Source organism: Camarhynchus parvulus, chromosome 6 (assembly GCF_901933205.1).
Source record: "Camarhynchus parvulus chromosome 6, STF_HiC, whole genome shotgun sequence".
Lineage (NCBI taxonomy): Eukaryota > Metazoa > Chordata > Aves > Passeriformes > Thraupidae > Camarhynchus > Camarhynchus parvulus.
In genome coordinates, this window is record NC_044576.1 from 4,481,364 (window position 1) to 4,503,653 (window position 22,290).

At 43.0% G+C, this 22,290-nt stretch overlaps 1 protein-coding gene across 1 annotated transcript in view; it reads right to left on the minus strand.

Moving 5' to 3' along the window:
- PCDH15 (protocadherin related 15) overlaps positions 1–22,290 on the minus strand; it is a 514,059-nt gene that overhangs the window by 131,165 nt on the left and 360,604 nt on the right. Inside the window, exons 14-16 of the mRNA XM_030950929.1 lie at positions 12,893–13,099; positions 6,246–6,380; positions 3,960–4,109 (exon numbers count right to left, since the gene is read on the minus strand). Of these exons, the coding sequence (XP_030806789.1) occupies positions 3,960–4,109; positions 6,246–6,380; positions 12,893–13,099 (492 nt within the window). The remainder of the gene's footprint in view (positions 1–3,959; positions 4,110–6,245; positions 6,381–12,892; positions 13,100–22,290) is intronic.

Sequence of the window (22,290 nt, forward strand, 5' to 3'; positions counted from 1 at the left end):
GAAATTAAGATATGTGGATAATTTGAGGTAGGATGTAAGAAGAGCAAAACTGGGATTGTTCAGCCTGGGGAAGAAAAGCTTCAGGGTGATCTAACTATGACCTTCCAGGACCTGAAGGAGCTACAGGAAAGATGGATAGAGACTCTGTGCAAGGGATGAGGGACAGGGAATGGCTTCCACTGCCAGAGGGCAGGGCTGGATGGGATATTGGGAATTAGGAATTGTTCCCTGGCAGGGTGGGCAGGCCCTGGCACAGGGTGCCCAGAGCAGCTGGGGCTGCCCCTGGATCCCTGGCAGTGCCCAAGGCCAGGCTGGACTTTGGGGCTTGGAGCACTTGGGACAGTGGAAGGTGTCCCTGCCCATGGCAGGGGTGGCACTGGATGGGATTTAAGGTCCCTTCCAACCCAAACCATTCCATGATTCCACGAATTACATTTAAGGCCAGTCTGCAAGTTTTCCTGTAAAGACAAAACACAAAAAATCTCCTCATGGGCCAAGATTTAAGTGAATAATACTTTTTGCCACCCTCTGTCCCTTCCCAGCTCTCTCATTTTCCTGCTCAATATTCCCTATTCCCCGCATCCTGAATATAAAAATGAGAGATGGCTAAAGAAAAACAGCGCATTTAAATTATTGAGATGAAATTTTGTTGCACCGCTGCTGCAAACTCCACCCATCAATGTGCAACTCATTTCAATATCTGAGTCAAAGCAGTGAAAAAATGGGAAACTGGGCAGAAAAATATCATAACATAAAAAAGATGGAATTAAGTACTTTACTAGGTTTACTGTTAATAAGCTTTCTACTGACAGTTATAATTTACCACATTTAACTGTTTTAAAGTACAGATTTCTCAACTGAGAAACTCTCAGGGAGCACAATAAAATACCTATGAAAGGAGAAAGAAAAATGAGAAATTTTCAGGCTGAAAGGAGCAAAACACACAGAGATTTAAACTTAACTCTCCTCAACCAAGGCCTGAAACAATTTCACAAGTACTGAGAGGAGACAACAGAAATAAAAATAAAACCTGTTTTTATCACTTCTCTGAAAGGCAACAGGGAAAGAAGGAAAAGTCCTTTGTCTAACCACCCAGGCAGAAAGGAAAAATGGGGGAAAAATTGAATTCTGCTTGTAATGAATATATTTGCCTACTATTTATGGTTATTTTCAAGCAGAACGTACGAATTTTTGAATTTCCTTTATTTTTTAAGAGTGTACCAGACAGCAAACACAAGTAACTTAAAAGCTTTTATGTTTTGGGGCTATTTTCAGGAGTAAAATCAAAACAATGTCCCACAAAATGAGGCACCAAGAAAACACAAACTGGGGTTATTTGTCCATTTTACTTGTACATTGTCCTGCAACTGCATTCTGGAAAAAAAATATAAGAGATCTAAGAATATTACCCTAAGGATAATAAAACCAAGTGGCTGAAAATCATTCTGATTATTATAAATGGTTATGAGACTGTCCAGACACTCTGAGGTCAGTGTTCTTTTTCTAACCTGCTTTTCTCTGATCAGACAAAGTGGTTTTATGAACTCATTTTCCCCTGGGAGCTATCAGAGATGAGAATCCTCTCCCAGCAGAGGATCCTGACCCCAGGAGGGAGGGTGGGGTAAAAGGTGACTTTGCTCCTTGTGGAGACAATGGGATGACCACCCCTCAAAATCCCTGTGTCAGGGTTCAAAAAATGGGAAAGAAAAGTCAGTTTGGCCTTTGGGAAAGTCTTAATAAAGCCTTTAAATGTATGAAGTATATATATACACACACACACATATATATATATATATATTTATAGGTATTTTATGTCTAAAGATAGAGCAACCTACCAAAGAACGCAGCTGCCCAAAATCCTGATCAGGCAATCATGGAATGGTTTGGGTTGGAAAGGACCTTAAAGCCCATCCATGACAGGTGTCCCTGCCATGGCAGGGACACCTTCCACTGTCCCAGGCTGCTCCAAGCCCTGTCCAGCCTGGTCTTGGGCACTGCCAGGGATCCAGGGGCAACCACAGCTGCTCTGGGAATTCCATTCCAGCCCCTCCCCAGCCTCCCAGGCACAATTCCTTCCCAATATGCCACCCATCCCTGCCCCCTGGCACTGGGAAGCCATTCCCTGTGTCCTGGCACTGAATCCCTTGTGCCAAGTCCCTCTCCATGTTTCCTGTAGCTCCTTCAGGCCCTGCAAGGCCACAATTTGGTCACCCCAGAGCTTCTCCTGTCCAGGTGAGCACCCCCAGCTGTGCCAGCCTTTCCTCCCAGCAGAGCTGCTCCATCCCTCTGCCCATGCTGGTGCCTCCCCTGGGCTCTCTGCAGCAGCTCCAGGTCCCTCCTGTGCTGGGCCCCTCTTTATTTCTGGCATCATCATCAGTCCTCTGAAATCCTAAGACCTGACCCTTAGATTTTTTTTTTTAAGCCAGGTAATTGAGACACTCAGATCATCTGGTAATGTGGGATGAGTTGAAAAACAGCTCCTCTCCCAAACCAGCCAGAATTTTCTATCTTCCCCCTCTGACCAGATAATAAACTCAGAAAACCTTCAGGTAGCCATGTGCTGACTGCACATGACAGCATGTATTTGGGAAAACCTCACTCTTGGAATTGAAATGTTTTAGCAGAAGTGATCTAAAGGCCCAACTTCCCCATTTTTCCTTTCCCAAATAACCTGTCCAGGCACAATTTTCCTAAGAAATGTGTCCTCCTGCTCTTTGAAAGCCTCCAGGCTTGGAATATGTTGGCAGCTGCAAGGCCAGGATGTGTTTGAGGAGCTGGAGAGCAGCGCCTTCCCTCTGAGCACAGAAACACTTCAGCAGCTTCAAACAACCCCAGGAGCTGCTCTGCTTCAGCCCAGGTACCATTAACACGCCTCAGGCAGCTCAGAGCATCCTCAAGGCCAACTTTGAGTAGAAAACATTCTTTTTGCCCGGCAGAAATCTCATTTAGCAACATTTTCTGCCTCATGCTCCCTGGCTCCTTCAGGACAACAGTATCTGCTGTCATGTTCCCACCCAGCCTTGTGCAGCATTTGAAGGAATTTAACTATGCTTCAAACTTTTCTCTTTCCCTCAAATCTTGCTGGAAATGCCCCTGTGGCTGTCCCTGATGATTTTTAAACACTCATGGCCCAAATTGATGAGGGGACAAAACACCACAAAGGAAGAGCTGAAGATACAAAGGCACAAGTACAGCTCAAGAGGGACAGAAAATGCCATTTTCTGAACCATCTTCTCATCACTGCTACACTCAAATTCATTCCTGATTACTGTTCAGAAAATGGTATTTTGTACTTAAGTCAGCTGATTAATTTTATTTTCCCAATATTCCCACTGCCTTCAACCACTCTGGAAAGCCACCAATGGCATCTTGTCCTCTCATCCATCTGGACTGGCAGCACTCGGAGCAGGGCTGAGATCTTGGAAGAAGTACACAAAAAGAGACTTTTTCCTTTAATTTCAGTGGCACCAGGATTCACCTCCAGTCCTGCACTAAAACATAAATCAGTGCTGGCAAAATTTAATTGAAACTGCTTCTCTCTGGGCCCGTGTTCAACCCATTTTTCATTGCTCATTTGCTCTACAAACAAACTTGCAAAAACCAGCAGGTTTTCTGGCAAGGGAAAACATTCCTGGTTATGTCTTACTCCACTGCTTACCTGTTCTCCCAAAATGTTTTATCTCAATGTCCTGCTAATAAAGGAGAATTTTCCTTTTTCTTTTGAGACTTTTCAATTTTTTTTTGTAGAACCTCAGAGGAAGCTGCTGACCTGCAGCTCTACAGCTAAAACAGGCCTGACATTTAGTATTAGCAATTTCGAATAAATATTTAATTAAGTGGATGCAGACAACTAAACTTCATTTCTAGCTAGTTTCAGTGTATTTCCAATTGAGATGAACAAGGCCATGTACTGCTAACAAAAAGTGAGTTAACAAAGGCAACAAAAGCCCTGAAATTACCTTTATAACACCTTCCCCAGGCTGCATATCTGTATAGATCTTGACACTGTAGGAAATGTTGGAGAAGGTTGGGGTATTATCATTTGCATCGATCACCACGATGTTGACAGTCACCGGGACGCTCTCCTGGACTCCATCAGAAGCTGTCATCTTCAGAAGGACAGAAAAAGCAGAACAGGGAGGTATTTTAATGGTGTGTTCTCAATACAATTCCAAGAGCAATCCAATCCCAACAGGAGAAAGTACAGCCTAAGAACCCAAAATCAGCATTTGGTTTCTCTCTGCATTTACAGTTACAAGGAGATTCAGCAGAGCTCAAGCCTTCACGTGCAAGACTCAGGGCAAAAGCAAAGAAAAAACATCCAAACCTTTCCAGTACAGGAGTGAGAGGGAATAACTTGGAATTTCCCAGGGATAGGGCTGGGATTGGAGCTGTTGAGTTCATGGGGTCTCACCTGGGTATCACCACACCCAGGAGCACTGTTAAACCTGACGTCTCAGGGTTTAGCTTTTATATATTTCAGATTCTGTGCTGCTTTAGTGTGTAGTTCTGAGCTTCACATTAGGGGATGGTGAGCTCTGTGCACAGAGCAGGGAGACAAAACAATTCCTTCTCTAGCTGGGGAACAAGGACAAATGATCCGAATCTCAGGCCCAAGAGCACAAACAATGTTGGGCTGAAGAGAGAAAAACAAGCAGGATGGGACTTCATAACCTAAAGCTGTAACTGGACAATGAACTCCAATATGCAAATGGAGCAGAACTGATCAAAGTGACAGACTCCATGACCTGTTGGGCATTTTGTGACCATTTTGGTTCATCTTGGGTACAGCCCTGGCTGGGCTCTTGTGCTGCCCAAGGTGTATCCATGGAGGAGATCCTTTTAATAAATCCCTACGTTATTCTTTAACTCCGTCCAGCCTCTGTTCTAGGGCAGCCTTCTCAAGGCATCAGACCTCCCAGATAACATTTTGAGGTGGGAATTACAGAGCTGGGGGCTCTTCTGATTCTACAGAGGAAATCTGAGCTCTGCTCCCCAATGAAAATGGGCAGAAAATAGGGAGGCACAGACTGGGAACCCCTGCAGAAAAACTGGGTTTGCCCACAGCCCATTTCCAAATTGTTGTAGGGCTGTTACGGGGTTCATTCACAACCTGAGGGAATATTAAATCCATTTTAGCTTTTCCCCCCTCTTTATTTATTATTTTGTTTAAATTCTGCTGGCTGTGCTTTCTGTCCACCTAATTTTTTTTTATTTGGGAAAAAAATAAAGCAAAAAGCTCAAAACAAGGCTCATGTTCCTGGCTCCAGGAATGAGGGGGAAAAGGCAATGAGAAAAACCAGGCTGGCAATAAAAAAGAGGGCTCAGCTCCTGCTGTGGGATGAGGAGCAGGCACCAATCCTGGGGCCATGGAGAAGGTGCTGACAGGGGAATCTAAAATGCTGCTCTCAACCAACTCATCCTTCACTGCTCTCCCTCTTCTGGACAGCTGATAAGCAAAGAACTGGGACCCTGTGCTGACTGGATAAGAAAGAATAGGCAATTCCATTTTTGTGGCGGCAAAATCTCAGACAACATCCTTAAGGCACGGCAGTATTTTGTTAACAAAGCCGAAGGCAGAGGATTTTATTTACTTGTAGCTCTATGGATGCAGAGTGTTTTGTAGCAAACTATTTTATTATGGTATTGCAATATCTATATTATAATACTCCTAATAAGCAATGAATAACAAACTACTCATTAATAATCATTAATGCAAATTATTATTTTATTAACTACAATTAATGGTTAATTAATGATAAATAATGAATTCTATTAGCTATAATACAGTTATTGTAATATATTATAATGTTTTGCAGCAGTTATACTGTAAAGAAGAGCCTTGAGCTGATCACCATAGAACCATATATTCCTTCAGGTTGGGGAAGATCTCCAAGATTGAGTCCAACCCTTTCAGTGAAGACATTTTTCCCAATATCCAACCTAAACCTCTGGATACCAGTCAGAGGGACAGAAATTATGCATTGTTTTCTTGTATTCTCCTTCCATTTGTGTTTCTATTAATCTCTGACCTTGTTGTTTTATGTCTGAGCAAGATTTTTTGTGTCAGGAATCATCATTTTTCCATTTGCAAAAAAAATAAAAGATACGGCGCTGATGTCTGATGGAAATTTACACCCTACAAATAACAACTGCCACTATAATGAGCAGACCTTTCAATTTTGCTATGAAACTTGGAGAGAAATAGCTTTTGGATGTGAGAGAGTTGTATTCTTTGAACTTACAGAGAAGGTGTAGAGCTGCTGGACCTCCCTGTCCACGGGCTGCAGCAGGGTGAGGTAGCGGGTGATGCCACGCGGGGTCACAGTGAAAAACGTGGTGTAGTCGTTCAGGAAGAGATGGAGCTGTGGATCCTTGGTCTTTCAACAATATCGAGAGGAAAAAACAGCATTTTGTTATAAATTCAGAGGGATATTAAAACTCTAATTAAAGCCTCCAACTCGTTGCAAGCGTTGTTTTAGTTGAAACCTAAATAAGCACAAATGATGTGACTAAAAATCTAAAAAACTGTAAAATAAAAAAAGGTAAAAAAACCTCACTACTGGCCTAAAAATCTGATCTTCTTGATAAAAAATGTATTAAAAACTGCTAGAGTAAGAAAATCCAACTGTAAATAAATACTTGTTTGGTATACTGGTTTTAAATAAGTGTCTTTTTCCCCCCCCATTAAACAGGATTTTTAAAGTCAGACACAACTTAATATAAGAAACCAGATTCAAGCATTTATCTTCATATTAAAACCCAAAAGAAGCTGAACTTGATTAAAAGAGCAATAAAACAGCTGGGTTGGTGCACTGAACAAAGAGAATGGCATGTGGTGAAGAATTTCAGGAAATAGAGGCAGCTCAAGGGGTCTCTTTAGGTGCCAGAAAGAATCAAAAAATATTTATGCAGAATTAGGAATCTCTCAGCTGATGGGGAGAAAACATCATAAATTAACTGAAAGTAATATTTTAAGGTAAAAAGCCTTGTAAATTAACTCATGTGTTCTTGATGACTTGGGTCACTCCTGATTTCCATCTCTTTCAAGGTGTTTTTTGAGTTATTTAACTGATTAGACTCTACATGGGTTAAATTTTCAAACAAACTACATTTCTTTTTGTCGCCCACAGTATTCCAACAACTTTCCTGTTGGAATTGTATGGACAATTATTTTTCCATAATCTGGTTGATTTAACCTGACTTCCCGCTGCTCTCGCTCATGAATTACAGAGTTTATTTCTTTTGGTAGGGGAATGCAAATTCCAGGAAAATGCAAAAGGCTGGGAGACAAGCCCTATAAAAAACTGCTTCAAACTGCCCCTAGCAATGTGGAGGTGAGGAGCCAGAGGAGTGGTCCCAGCAATGACAGAAAATCCAGGATTTTACCAGCTGCTTTCCAAGGTCATTCCACAAATCCCACCCCTACAAAGGGGGCCACAGGGAGAACCAGCTGAATCCCAGAAACAATCCCAAAAGGAGAAAAGATGAATTCAGTAAAAAACACCCAAAAGGAGCATTACTTCTCTGAATCCAAAGCTCTTCTGGAAGGTTCCCTCCATTAGCGCCATTCCTGGAGGATTAAAACCCTTGGGAGCACAGGACAGGTCCCCAACCCCCAGCCAACCCTGACCTGCACCAGGTGGCACCAGGACAGAGCAGCACAACACCAGGACCGACAGAAACTGCTTTAAATGAGCCCAAATAAGGCCCCCAAACAGCAAATATTCCATTATTTAAACGAGAAAACATTCCAGGAAGGCATAGGAAAGAATTATCCAAGTGTTCCACACCAGTGGTTCCTCAGTGCCTAAAGCTGCAACTGCTGCTCCCCAGAAAAATGAAAATTCAGTTTACAACCAGCAATGCAAACAGCAACCACTTCATTCCAGGAAAACTTAGGGAAGGTAATTGCCCATAATTGCTCACTTTGTAGACATCATAAAGTCCGTTAAGAATTTAATTTACAAAACCCCTAGTTAGTGTTGCAGTTCTTGCTTTCATGTACTTTTGAACACTAATAAACAGTGCTTCTTTCCTAATTTATTCCTGAGAAAAACCAATGATGGAGATCCCAAACCCTCCTGGACTAATGTGTCCTATTCCTTTGCTATCTTTTCCTCAGAAATGTTCTACTAATGTGGAAGGTAATTGCCTTTACAGCAATCAATGCCTATTTTACCACCTCCCAGGCATGTCAGAGCCACAGAGCAATTTATTCCCTTCATCTGGAAAAGCATTGTTATGCTTGGACATTATTACCAGGGATATTTGACATTATTGTCAGGGATCTGGGACATTATTATCCCATTTTATGCTGCCTGAAAAGCCAGCTTGGCTTAACTGAACATTTCATGTGAGAGAGAACAGCCCCAGCTACACTGCCAACACAATTTTCAATAATTTATTTTTTAAAATAATTTTATTTTGCAGTGTGGAATTCAGCATTGTGATTTCTGTTGACATTACTGGGTCATGGAGACAAGGCTGGTCTCTGATAAATTGTTTAATGTGGAATTTTAAGTAGAAAATTATCACAATCCACACAAAAGAGTTCACATGCAACCTGCAAGGAGCATTTCAAGCTCACAACTCAAACCTGAGGTACTTTTGAATTTAAAAAAGCACTTTTGTAATACTCAGGATGTCTTCGAAGATTTGTAATAATTTAATGAACATTAAGCAACCACAATGTATGACTTTATGCCCTAAATTGGGTCCAATGTGTTTAAAGGGCTCTTTGCAGGCTTCACAAACCAAGGGACAGTCCCAGCCTCAAACACCAGCAGGGCAGGGAGAAATGAGGGAGGAAAGAAAGGAAGAAATCACACAATTAAACCCAAAAAAGGTGGTTTGCACACATAACACCCAATACCTACAGGGAAGGCACCTGGTGGGACCTACAAAGGAAAACACAAAATGAACACTTGAGGAAGCACAAACCTAGGACTGAGGGACAGCAGAACATTTCGGGGATTCATGATTACAAACAAAAAAAATACACCCAACAAAATGAGACACACAAAACGCTGCACCTAATAAATAAAGCCTGGGCTTGAGTGTGTTCTGCTTGAAAAATCTCTGGAGAAATTCCTGCATGGATGTGATGTCCCACTCCTGCTGCTCCTCAAATCCCACCAGGGTTTGGTTACAACTCTGCCCAAAGCAAAGAGTTTTCTAAAACTGATGAAGATGAAACCAAAATCATTTGGGATAATTATGAGACTGAGCAGACAGGGGTGCCACAGACATATTTTATGAAAAATCCTCTCCTTAGGATTTTTTCTCCTGAGAAGCTGAGAGGCCTCAGGAACAGAATGTAAACAATGATTATCTGCTGCTGTGGAATGCAACAGGTGCATCTGTGATTGGTCTCATGTGGTTGTTTCTAATTAATGGCCAGTCCCAGACACAAGCCTTTGTTATCATTCTTTCTTTTCTATTCTTAGCCAGCCTTCTGATGAAATCCTTTCTTCTATTCTTTTAGTTTAACTATAATATATATCATAAAATAATAAATCAAGCCTTCTGAAACATGGAGTCAACATTCTCATCTCTTCCCTCATCTTAAGACCCCTGCGAACGCCGTCACACGGGGTATTTATTCTGTGTGTGTTTCAACCATCCCAAAAGTTTTTGGACAGGGTTTGGTTGTGAAGTTCTCCAGGGCAGCCAGAAGAAGTTCCAAGAGTATCCAAACTGCTCAGACTTCCTAATTTGCAGCACAGACTCATCCCCTAAAAGCTGCAGTGACAACAAAGGCACTTTGATGACACAGCTGAGTTTTCTAACATGTTCATGTGGAGGATGAGCAGCACTGAAATGCCCATGAAAAAAATTGTTTTGTTGGAAATCTGTTTCCAGCATCTGTCCTCCTAGTTTCTGGGTGAAAGGAGAAAATCTTCCCCATGTTCACCTGGAAAACCTGAGATGCAGAGGGGAAGCAGGGGGAATTCTGTGTCCCCAACACGAAATGATGTGGATTTGTTGGAATGAGCCCAGAGGAGGCCATGGAAGGGCTGGAGCCCCTCTGGAGCCAGGCTGGGAGAGCTGGGGGTGCTCACCTGGAGAGGAGAAGGCTCCAGGGAGAGCTCAGAGCCCCTGCCAGGGCCTAAAGGGGCTCCAGGAGAGCTGGAGAGGGACTGGGGACAAGGGATGGAGGGACAGGACACAGGGAATGGCTTCCCAGTGCCAGAGGGCAGGGCTGGATGGGATATTGGGAATTGGGAATTGTTCCCTGGAAAGGTGGGGAGGCAGAAACGACGAGATATTCATCCTAAAATAATCAATGAAGACACACAGTGCTAAAGGAGCAAATCAGTGTTAATATTTCTGTTTTTCCTTAAGTGTAAAGATCCAAAAAAATGTAACCCCTATCTTTATAAATCCTAAAGGAATGAAAGCAGCTTTTTGTCTTTGCCTTCATCTTCTGTTTGTTTTAGTAATGATATTAAGGGCTGTTTAGTTCTGGGAAGGATATTTCCTGAGTTATTACAACTGTTGGAGTGTCACAGCAGGACTGCCCAGGGGTAGCAAAACTGTCTCCTTGAGAGAGCACTGACTGCAAAACAATTTCAAACAAATACTGGGACTCATACAAACAATGAGGCAAATATCAGAGAAAAACACTTTGGTATTTAAAATGCTTCAGTTTTCCTGGTTAAAAAAAAAAACAAACCTATTCTTTTTCCTTCTATAGATATATTATTGAAAAATCACAACCTGCACTTGTAGCTGCATTTAAAACTTATTTTATCCATTACTTGCTCTGTCTGCTCACATTGCTGCCAAGACATCCTTAAGTAAAATTCTTTCAAATTTCCCACAAGCTCTCTAGGAAAAAAAAAAAAAAAAGAAAAATCCAGAGAATCACAGAATGCCCTGAGGTGGAAGGGACCCACAAAGATCATTGAGTCCAACTCCTGTTCCTGCATGAGATAACCCAGGAATGCCAAGGCCAGGCTGGACAGGGCTTGGAGCAGCCTGGGACAGTGGAAGGTGTCTCTGGCCATGGCAGGGGTGGCACTGGATGGGCTTGAAGGTCCCATCCCATTCCATGATTGTTACTCAGTGCAGGTTTACCACCAGCCCTAACCACTGGATCAATTAATCTTCTCCCATGAAAACCAAAGAGGAAGGAAAAAAGAGTCTTGGGAAGCCTTATGTAAAGAGCTCTCAGCTCACACAGTTTAAGTTCCTCATCTCAGCTTTAGTTTGCTCTGGTCTTAAGGTACTCCTGTAGCTTAATTTAATTTACGCCATTTAAACAGAGCACTTAATTATATCAGCACTTGGCAGTGCTGCTCTACTGAAAGGTCTGTTTGCAATGTCCCATCTATAAATTAATTTCTGCAAGGTTTATAGCAGGACTCTGTTATATTCCCACAGGGTTTCAATTTGGAGTGGGTTTTGTTCATTTTTTTCCTCAGACACCCAGTTAAGTGAGCACTCTCTTTCAGTATTTACCTGAGGACATGGAGTCATTTTAATATTTCAATTAACAGGCAGAATTCATTATGTTTGATCAGGGTCACCACTGGGAACTGGGATGCACCAGCATAGAGGTTCTTGTCTCAGTGTCTCATCAGCTGTCCTTAAATTTAAATATATTCCTAAATATGTTAATTTACTGAGGTACAATAAAATCATCAGGACACAAACCTGCAGAAGTTAATGACCATTCCCCCTGCCAACAATCCCATCCTGAGCTCCCATCCAGCTCCATGAGGAGCAATTTTAGTGTTTGGCCATTTTCTACAGGAGCTCTATGCAATTGCTGTACTCTCAGCTGGAATTCTAGGAATTCTGAGAATTCTCCTGCCCACTGCAGGTTAGAAGGACTCTGTGAATCTCTAGCACTGAATTGAAACACAGGTACTTCCATCTGGTTCCATCACACCCATATTACACCTGCAGCATGCCACAGCTTTGGAAAGGGCTGTGCGTGAACCAGGTAATGGCAAAGGAATTGGAACATGGAATATTTCTACCCAAGGAGGAGGCTGATCCCCTCTGGCTGTGTCAGAGAATCCCAGAATGGTCTGATTTGGAAGGGACCTTAAATCCCATCCAGAGCCACCCCTGCCATGAGCAGGGACACTTTCCACTGTCCCAGGCTGCTCCAAGCCCCAAAGTCCAGCCCGGCCTTGGGCACTGCCAGGGATGCAGGGGCAGCCCCAGCTGCTCTGGGCACCCTGTGCCAGGGCCTGCCCACCCTGCCAGGGAACAATTCCTAATTCCCAATATCCCATCCAGCCCTGCCCTCTGGCACTGGGAACCCATTCCCTTGCATCGCTGTACAGCCTTGGAAAAGCCTCTCTCCATTCATTTAGATGTTAATACTCCTGAATTTCTTTATCTCTCTCAGTGACAGCAGAACTCCATGACAAGAAGCAAACAAGAAGAAATCCCCCAAATAGATGTTACTACTTGGTTACTATTCCTCTGGAGATGCCTGACTTTCACTCCGAGCAATGTTACACAAAAATCTGGCAGAGCAAAGAATGCAATGAACTTTGAGCCTTCTGCTGCTCCTCCTACTCATTTTTGGCACAAACGAGGAATTCCTTTCTCTCTGAGCTCCGCTCTCCCATTTCCATGGGGTGGGGCAGGCTGATCCCTGTCATAAAACACATTTTGATTCCTCTGTGCCCCGAGCATTCACCACCTTGAACAGAGACTTCCAGAGAAGTGAGCAAAACACAGATCAGAAAAAATCCACTACCAAATCTATCTGAACTCAGAACGAAAACAAACAGAAAACCACAATGAAATTAATTTTTGGTGTTCATTGATCTAAATAGGTTTGTCTCAATTAAAAAAAAGAAACCAAAAAAATGAAAGAATCCTGAAAAAAATAAAGCTGTAAGCCCCCCAGAAGAAGCAGCTGTACCTCCTCCACGTCGTTGTCCAGCACCACGAGCTGCAGGGGGGAGGTCAGGTTCCGGTTATCCGAGATGGTCGTTCCCACTGGGGAGGATTCCAGGATGAAGCCCTCGTAGGTAGACCTTGTGAAATAAGGCTTCTGGTTGTTCTCATCCAGGATCTCGATGTGGAGATTGGCAAAGGCAGGGAGAGGATGGCCGTTGTCTTGTTCAGCCTAAAAAAGAAATTACCTCACTTGTCAGAAGTTCCCAGTTATGAACATTGACTGGGGATGGTTCTATTTAAGAGTCATAATTCAGTCAAAAAATGGACTTTTTTCTCAAGTCCACCTACTGTGGAACTCAGCATCATGGAAAAGAGAAATACCAACTAAAAATTAGCTAGGAGACAAGAACAGGATCACCTTCCATCACAGTCACATTTACACAGCCACAAGAAACCCAAACCTTGTTCAAATGCAGCTCCTTAAACTCTTAGGATTGAGACTTTTGGAAAAAGCTCTGAGGGACGAAAGAAAACTGGGAATGCTGCTGGGATTCTGTTTTATAAGCAGATACATCATGGAACCACAGAATCCTGGAATCTTTTAGGATGGGAAGATTTCCGGGGTCATGGAATCCCAGCTGCGCCCAGTGCCCACCTTGTCCCCAGCCCAGAGCACTGAGTGAAACCTCCAGCCCTTCCTGGGACACCTCCAGGGATGGGTATTACAGTAAGGAAGAAAAATCATAGAGAAAGGCTTCATAAAATCAGCCTGCTCTCCTAAAATCAGTGGCTGGCCTTGTCAGGCTAGCCCTTTGCATGCTCTCATGTTAAAGCAATCCTGGTTTGAACAGTTCCTTAGCATAAAATCTATTCTTAGATAAAAAACAACCAGCACCTGTATAAACTGTTTTTACACCTTTAGATAGAAAAATAAAAACTATCTTTTTACAAACAACTTGCACACACTGAGAGTTTGAGTGACCAATCAATACAGAATAACAACTTGTTAATTACCAATAAAGTAATTGGCAAGAAAGCTCCTGACCAATTGGAGTCACCTATGAGGTCTGTAAAACTGCATAAAAAGGAGTTATGTGAATAAAGAATTAGCTTTTTCCATTAAGAAAATGGAGTCCCATGTGATTTATTCCACTAGATGGGCGCTGCAAAGCTCCCTGGGCAGCCCCTGCCAAGGCCTGAGCACCCTTTCCATGCAGAAATTCCTGCTGCTGGCCAAGCTGAGCCTCCCCTGGCCCAGCTTGAGGCCCTTTCCCCTTGTCCTGTCCCTGTTCCCTGGCAGCACAGCCCGACCCCCCCTGGCTGTCCCCTCCTGGCAGGGAGTTGTGCAGAGCCACAAGGTCCCCCTGAGCCTCCTTTGCTCCAGGCTGAGCCCCTTTTCCAGCTCCCTCAGCCCCTGCTGGGGCTCCAGCCCCTTCCCCAGCTCCGTTCCCTGCCCTGGACACGCTCCAGCCCCTCCAGGGCTCTCCTCAAATGCTCTTCCCCACAGGACTAACAATGGTTGTCCATCATTAAAATATCTTTTCTTCTGCTTCTCCAAGTAAAATCGGTCCCTTCACGGCCCAAAGTTTCCATACAAGCCCTGTGAGTTATTCTATAAGAACACTTAATGTTCCTTGCTATAAAGAGACCCTAAAAAAAGGAAAATGCAAACAGAAGGTCTCAATCTTCTGAACAGCTTGAAACATCACAATAATGGCCTTGGCTTTAATGTCCAAGTGAGCCCAGAGCTCATTCTGGGACAAAAGCAGGCATATTCACCCAGGAAGGTGTTGCAGGCTTTGTTGAAGTGCTGGGAATTGCACATGGCCAAACACAAAGAGAGTTGTTTGCTCCCAAAATTGGACTTCAGATCTGAAACCCTGGAGCCCAAAATAACAAAGCAAAGGAGTTCTTCCTCACTGAGCACTTCCACTCAAAATCCCTTCAGCTTTCCTTTGTGTTCACCAGTCAAAATGATGGATTAATTTTAATTTTTTTTTGTTTCCAAAGACACTGCTATTTAAGGGAAAAAAGGAAGATTTGCCAACAGCCACTTCTTTTTGCCTTTTGTTTGAAATAAGGAATTTCATATTACAATGTGAGGAATTGATTTGCTTTCAAATGTTCCATGAAATCAGTCCTAGAAGCAGCATCTGACTATGAGCAGGGCACAACACAGCCCCTTCATAAAGCTCCAAAAATATCAAAAAGCTGTAACATTGACAATTTTTGCTCCACTGTCCCATTTCTTGGGGCTTTTCTTAATGTGGGGGGTTGGACTTTTGTTTTCTTCTTTGTTTTGTGGTGGTTTGGGGGTGGTTTTTCTGCTGTTTTTGGTTTTGTTGTATTTTTTTTTTATAAGAGATGAAGTTATACCTCATGAGAGTTGTTCCAGACATTGAGTCCTCTATTGACAGCACAAACCCTTTTCTCTCACATTGCCCTGTTCAACACTTGCCTGGTCTTGCTGGCCAAAGGTTGTTTCCTAACACATATTTTGGAGCACAAACAGCAAACAATTTACATTTCCTTCACCCAGAAAGCCAGTGATACCTAAGCCACAAAACATTTGAGTTCCAGTCCTTCAAAGAAAACGTTTTAGTATCAAAATAATGGAGGATCTCTCAAATAACTCTTCAAACTTCTACCAAGATACAAAAAAAAGCAGCACAGGATTACATTCTGGTAGTTAAGAGCAGCTAAAGAAAAAAAAAAGTGAAATGTGTTAATTCTCACAGATATTGAACTGTTTTTATTACATCTTCTGTGCTGAACCTGCTTGTATCTTTAGTGTCCATAATTTTATCCTGGTGGAAGATGGCTGGAGATGACAGGAAAGCAGCTCCAGGAGGGATGCAAGGAGTTAATGGGAGGGTGTGAGAATTAACAGGACCAGCAGGAAATTCACTCCTTCAAAGCAGCAAATGAAACAGCCCCCTCCAAAAAATGAGAAATTAGAGCAATGCAAAAGGCTCCCTCATGGAATCACAGAGAATTCCAAGCTGGAAAAGACCCACAGATACCACTGAGTGCAATTCCAAGTTGGAAAGCACCCACAGGGATCATGAAGTGGAATTCCAAGCTGGAAATGATCTACAGGGATCATGAAGTGGAATTTCAAGCTGGAAAGGATCTACAGGGATCATCAAGTGGAATTCCAAGCTGGAAAGGACCTACAGGGATCATCGAGTACAATTCCAAGCTGGAAAGAACCCACATGGATCATCAAATGGAATTCCAAGCTGCAAAGAACCCAAGCTGCAAAGAACCACAGGGATCAGCAAGTCCAGTTCCAGGCCCTCAGCACAATCCAGAGCTGAAATCTTCTCCAGCCAGTTCCCAGTGTCCCCTCTCACTGCCAAAGCAGCAGGTCCTGTCCTAGAGAAACATCTAAAAGAGAGCAAAATGTGGCTCCCTTTGATAAAACTCAAGAGTTCCCATTTCTCCGTGGAATCCCAGAATCCACTTCAGAAATCCTTCATCCAAAAAATCTGTCTTCAGGTGCAAGGAAACAGAATTGTTTTAGCTAAGACACATCCATGCTGCTCCTCTTCTCTGGGACTACAAAGTTATCTGAAGTGTAAAACAGGCTAATTAGGAATAAATTAAAAAAAACCAAAACAAACTCAACCACCAAATGAATGGGTTTGTCTTCATGCCAGGTCTTTTATGTGATAAAAATGGGAAGGTCCATCCCTGGAAGCAAAGAAAAACACAAAAAAACCCCACCCAAAACCAAACCAAAAGCAAATTAATAATAAACCCCAAACAAATGAACAAAAAAAATCCAAAAAATTTCTCTGTCCCCTCCAATCCCAACAGGAAGATAAGCAAGTGGAGCTGAGGGAAGAGTGGTGCATGGGGACAAATGTGAACTTCACATATCCCAAAAAAATTGGGATGTCAGGATTTATTTCTGGTGAGGAGCTAGGCACAAATCCATGTGGAAGAATAGCAGGGGGAGCTGCAAACTGAGCTCCAAGGAGATCTCAGATTTAAGGAAAGCAAAATGAGGTGGCAGAGGGTGGAACCAGATGGGCTTTAATGTCCCTTCCAAGCCAAACCATCCTGGGATTCTGTGATCTATTATTTAAACGGATGGGATTAAAATCAGGAGCAGGGAGAGAGGGAAGGAAGGGCAGGGTGACAAAGGGGCTCCTTTGAAAGGGGAGATCACGCAGTAAAACTGAACAGGGAAGGCAGGGTGAAAAGAAGAACAGCATTTATCCAGATTTAAGGTAAACTTTAGGATTGGGGAATAATTCCCAAGGTCAGCACGTACAGCACGAGGAAAGCACTGAACTGGATTAAAACTTGGCTTAAAGACAAGGAGCACAGAATGTCTTTAGAACACAGAAGAAGGTGACCGGTGTCACTGTGGCAGGGAAATTAAATCAGCACAAAATGTGTCTGGACCCTGGGCTTAAAAAAAAAACAACAAACAAACCCAAACCATCAAATTTAGGGCCATGGGTAAAGGGTGACTTCAGGACCAGCAAGACTCAAAATGCTCCAGGGCAGTGAATAGTAATTACTGTTAATAATAATTAATTATATTGTTTTCCAAATATTATAAGCTCTTCCTCCTTCCCTTAAAAAACCCACCATATATAAAGCCATTAGGCCAAGTTTCAGATGCTGGATGTTAAATTTTACATGGAAGGGGATTGTTTTTTCTTGCAGAAAGGAAATTTCTGACAATAAAAGCATTACAGGACATCCCAATTATTGATTTGAAATGATTTCATTGCTCTGAGAGTTCTGACACAAAATTTAGGGTCAAACTTTCTGATCAGAAGAAATATTTTAATGATTTAAAGGAAAAGTTTGGGTGTCCTGGACCATTTTTTTCCTTCATCACCAAGACAAACCCTGTCCCTGCACTCAGATTTTTAATGCTACATCAAATCCCATCACTGTTTTAAACACAAGAGAGAAAAAAAAAGCTGTCTCAAAGAGAATTAATTTCTGAATTCTGAGTTCACCTAAGGGCTGAACCTTTGAAAAACTAATTTAAAAACTTATTGTCCTTAGCACCTACAAGAGATGCACAACCACAGGCATGATTTGGAAAATCTCAGCCTTGACAGGAAGAGGATGAAGCAACTCTTAATGAAAATTAAGTTCTTCCATTCTTTTCCTAATCTGTCACCCTGAGTACAAACCCCAAAAATTAGAGGAGCGAAAAATAAGCACAAATCCTCTGAAATGTAAGAAAATTAAGGCTTGGGAAGAGGGCAAATTTGGAGCTAGCCAAACAAAGGTAAAAAGGTGAATAGGTGATGGAGCCAGGGGATCAAAACAGGCTGGGAAGAGCTGAAGGCTGAAATTCTTACAAAAATCAACCAAACCCTGCAGATACGATGTTTCTGAAGGGGTGAAAACCAAAAAAAAAAATAGATAATTCAGGACATTTTAAGTCTTAAAACCTATGGAGCATTTCTCTAATCCAAGAACTTCCAGTCCAGTGAGCCTCAACTGATGGACATCTCCTCATTGCCAGGATTGTGCTGTCTGAAATTCAGAATAAAATAGCCACAGAAACACCAAGGTTGGGAGAGTCCTTCAACATCAAGTCCAACCCAGCATCCCCCTAAACTGTGTCCCCAAGAGCCATCTCCTGATGTCTCCTGAACATTTCCAGAGAGGATGACTCCAACACTACCACCTTGGGCAACACTTTCCAAATCCTGACTACTTTTTCAGGGAAAAAGGAATTTTTGGATGCCTAATCTGAACCTCCCCTGGCGACCATGATAAGAAGAACAATTCCAAAATCCTGCTTGAAGCTGCAGCCAAACACAGGAGCCTAGGAGGAGAAGTAGCTCAGATCTCCCTGGATTTCACTTTTTATTACTGAGCTTGTCTTCCATGAGCCAGCCTGGCCTCTCCTGGAGCCCAGGTCAGCATTCAGCCCCACAGCACCGCCTGTCAGATTTGAGTCACAGCAGGAATCACAGTTTGGGTGGAAAGGCACTTGAAAAACCATCTCGTTCCACCCCTGCCATGGGCAGGGACACCTTCCACTGTCCCAGGCTGCTCCAAGCTCCATCCAGATTGGACTTGGACGCTTGCAGGGATCCAGGGAAAGACACAGCTGCTCTGGCAATTCCATCGCAGCCACTCCCCACCCTCCCAGGGAATAATTCCTTCCCAATATCCCATCTTGATTTCCCCTCTGTCAGTCTGAACGCATTTTCCCTTGTTCTGTCCCCTCCAGTTGCTGTTGCAGGGTCCCTCTCCAGCTTCCCTGAGATCCTGGAAGGTGCTGTGAGGTCTCCACCCAACCTTTTTTTCCAGAGAAGAACCCATTTTGTCTCTTTTAACCCTGTCACCTCCTTGTCTCAGTTAAGAACTCCTCACCCTGGCACTGCAGGAGAGCCTGAACTGCTGCTTTCTCCTCACTCCCACTGGCACTGGATTTTACAGGTGTCTGTCCCAGCTTCTTCCTTCCCCACCTGGAGGAGCCTCTGTCCTGCCCTGTCCTTTTTGGGACACTGTGCTCAGGACACCTGGATCTTTTCAGAGCTGCAGTGCTTTGCTCCCTGTTCTTTTCTCTATTTTCACTAATGATTTCTAATGTTCCATTTCATATTCTATTTTTTTTTTTTTGGATCACCAAGCCAACCTTCACACTCTGTTCCCAGTTCCAACACCAAAGTCTCATTCCCAAGTCAGGCCAGAACCCATCATTTTATATAAAAGTTCAGGGTGATCCTTTCTGAGATGTTCCACTTTATTTTTAAGCCATGCCTAATTTTATCAGCCATTTTATCACCTACTCACTCGGTCTTGCAAAGTCCTTCTGTAATTCTGCAGTCAATCCCTGGAAGTTCCATCCCAGGAAGTGGTTGGAAGATATGGGGACATGGAGTAGTGGTGGGCTTGGCTGGGTTAATGGTTGGAATTTATGATTTCAGAGGGTTTTTCCAACCTAAATGATTCTGTGATTATATCCTTGTCTCTACAACCAGAATATTTTACATATATTATATATATATTACGATTCTGTAATACCTCAGGATCACAATTACCTATTACTTCAGGAATTCAACCATTGAGATCATTCCCAAGATTCTCCAGCCTAGAGCTCTCTTCCTCAACCTCCCTGTGTTTCAAACCTGATCATTTTTTGCCCTTGTCAGTGGCTGGCAAACATCCTCTCCCAGTCTCCTTGTATTTCCACTTGAAATAAGAAACAACCCTGTGCAATCACACCAAACATGGCACATAAATATCCCTATTTCCTGCCTTCCAAGGTTTGTCCACAGTTGGATCCTGAGGCTGTTTCTGAAGCCATGCCTTTTTTTCCCTGTAATGCAAGAATTTTTTGACAGCTCTGAGACCAACAGACAGGAGGGATCAATGAAGCTCCCAATGGGGTGAGAGAAACCAAACAACCTCCAGAGTGAGGAGCAGGAGAGCATCATTTCCTGTTGTTTCTGCTGAGATCCATATCAGGAGAATCATGGACATTGGGAGGAGTTGAACTGTTGCAGTCAGGTAGAAAAATTTTAAGAGAAAGGCCTCATAAAATCAGGCTTGCTCTGTTATATGGATGGCTGGCCTGTTATTTCTTCTAAGCAAAGCTAGTACTTTGCAAGTTCCCATGTGAAAATAATCCTGGTGTGAGCAGTTTGTTAACATAACAATCTATTCCTGGGTGAAAAACAACCAGCACCTGTATAAATATTAAATCTATCCCATGAGAATCAGTGAAGAAAATATGTGAACAATTTAACATTAAAGAGATTTGATGGACAAGTAAAATACCTTTTACTAACCAACAGAGTAATTGGCAAGAAAGCTACTGACCAACTGGAGTCACACACATAAAACTGTAAAATTGTATAAAAATCAGTAATGTGAATAAAGAATGGGCTTTTTCCTGCATGAAGAAAATGGAGTCCTGTGTGATTTATTCTGATGTTGAACTACACTGGGACTGCTGGGGCCAACTCTCTGATCCAAAGCACCTCCCTGAAAAAGGAATCAGAGAACCATAAAATATCCTGAGCTGGAAGGACCCACAAGAATCATGGATCCAAACCCTGGCCCTGCACAGACCCCCCAGCAATCCCACCCTGGGCATCCCTGGAGTGCTGTCCAAACTCTCCTGGAGCTCTGGCAGCCTCGGGGCTGTGCCCATTCCCTGGGGAGCCTGGGCAGTGCCCAGCACCCTCTGGGGGAAGAACCTCTCCCTGAAATCCAACCTAAACCTCGCCTGGCACTCAAGCACTGCTCCAGCCATTCCCTGGGAGCAGAGTTTGGAGCTGCCTGTGCTGCCCAGTTTGGCTGGAAATCCCACTCAGTTCAAAAATTCCAGCCAGGAGAGATTCTGAGTAGATACTACAACAGCAATGTCCTCCATCACCTCTTGCACAACGGGATCCCAAACCAATTTCCCCTCTAACACTGGAATGGCAAACACACTGCTCCACTCTGACCTTCTAAACAACAGGGAAACACACCCCACTGTAGAGCTGTTTCTGAGGAATTGTCTGTCACTGGGTTAGTGACAGCCTTGGCTGAAAGCCCTCCTGGGACCACAGGGATACATCCAAGGGATCCAGAAATGCCATGCAAGAATATTCTTCAAAATCCCCTGTGTTGCCCTGGCATGGGGTTGAAAAACATTTCTGTCATCAGCTCTGTGGGGAAGGCACCAAAACAACCCAAGGAACACAAAGCAATTCTTTTTCACAGAATTCCGGATTGGTTTGGGTTGGAAGGGCCTTAAAGCTCATCCAGTTCCACCAGCCCAGGTTGTAAGACTCTAGTCACTATGAACCATAAAGCTCTTACATTCAAGGAAAAGTCTTTTATTAATAAAAGTCAGGCTACAGATGTTATTTGAGGTTGGAAATCTTATCTTACCTTTTCTTTCTTTCCCCTGTATTTTTTTTAAATAATTTAATTGAAATTTTTATTGAGATGCCCAAGTCACATAAATCCTCCCTAATTTCCCAAATACAATCAAACACTACAGTGGTTTATGAATTGACCAGCCAGGCTGGATGAAAACCCACTCTAGAAGTACCAATTTAGTTAAATTGATAGCTAAATTGATTTAGTTAATTATCTAAACTACTCTAAAGCAATTTAATTTCACAAGTACACAGGTGCCCACATGAGATCACCAAAACACTCCTATTATTTTTCCACCTGATGTTCTAAAAATCAAAGCATTTTTAGTCACTAATACAATGCCATCAGAAAAGAAAAATCTATTTCAGCAGGAGAAATAAAATGCTTTCCTTGATTTTGAATCTGACAAAGATGCATTTTCTTTAAAGGAGAGAAAATCTGATGTAGTCCTGGGTAAGTAACATAAACCAGAGTGGTACAACCAGAAATGGAAAAGGTCTGTGAGGGTGGGCAGGCCCTGGCACAGGGTGCCCAGAGCAGCTGGGGCTGCCC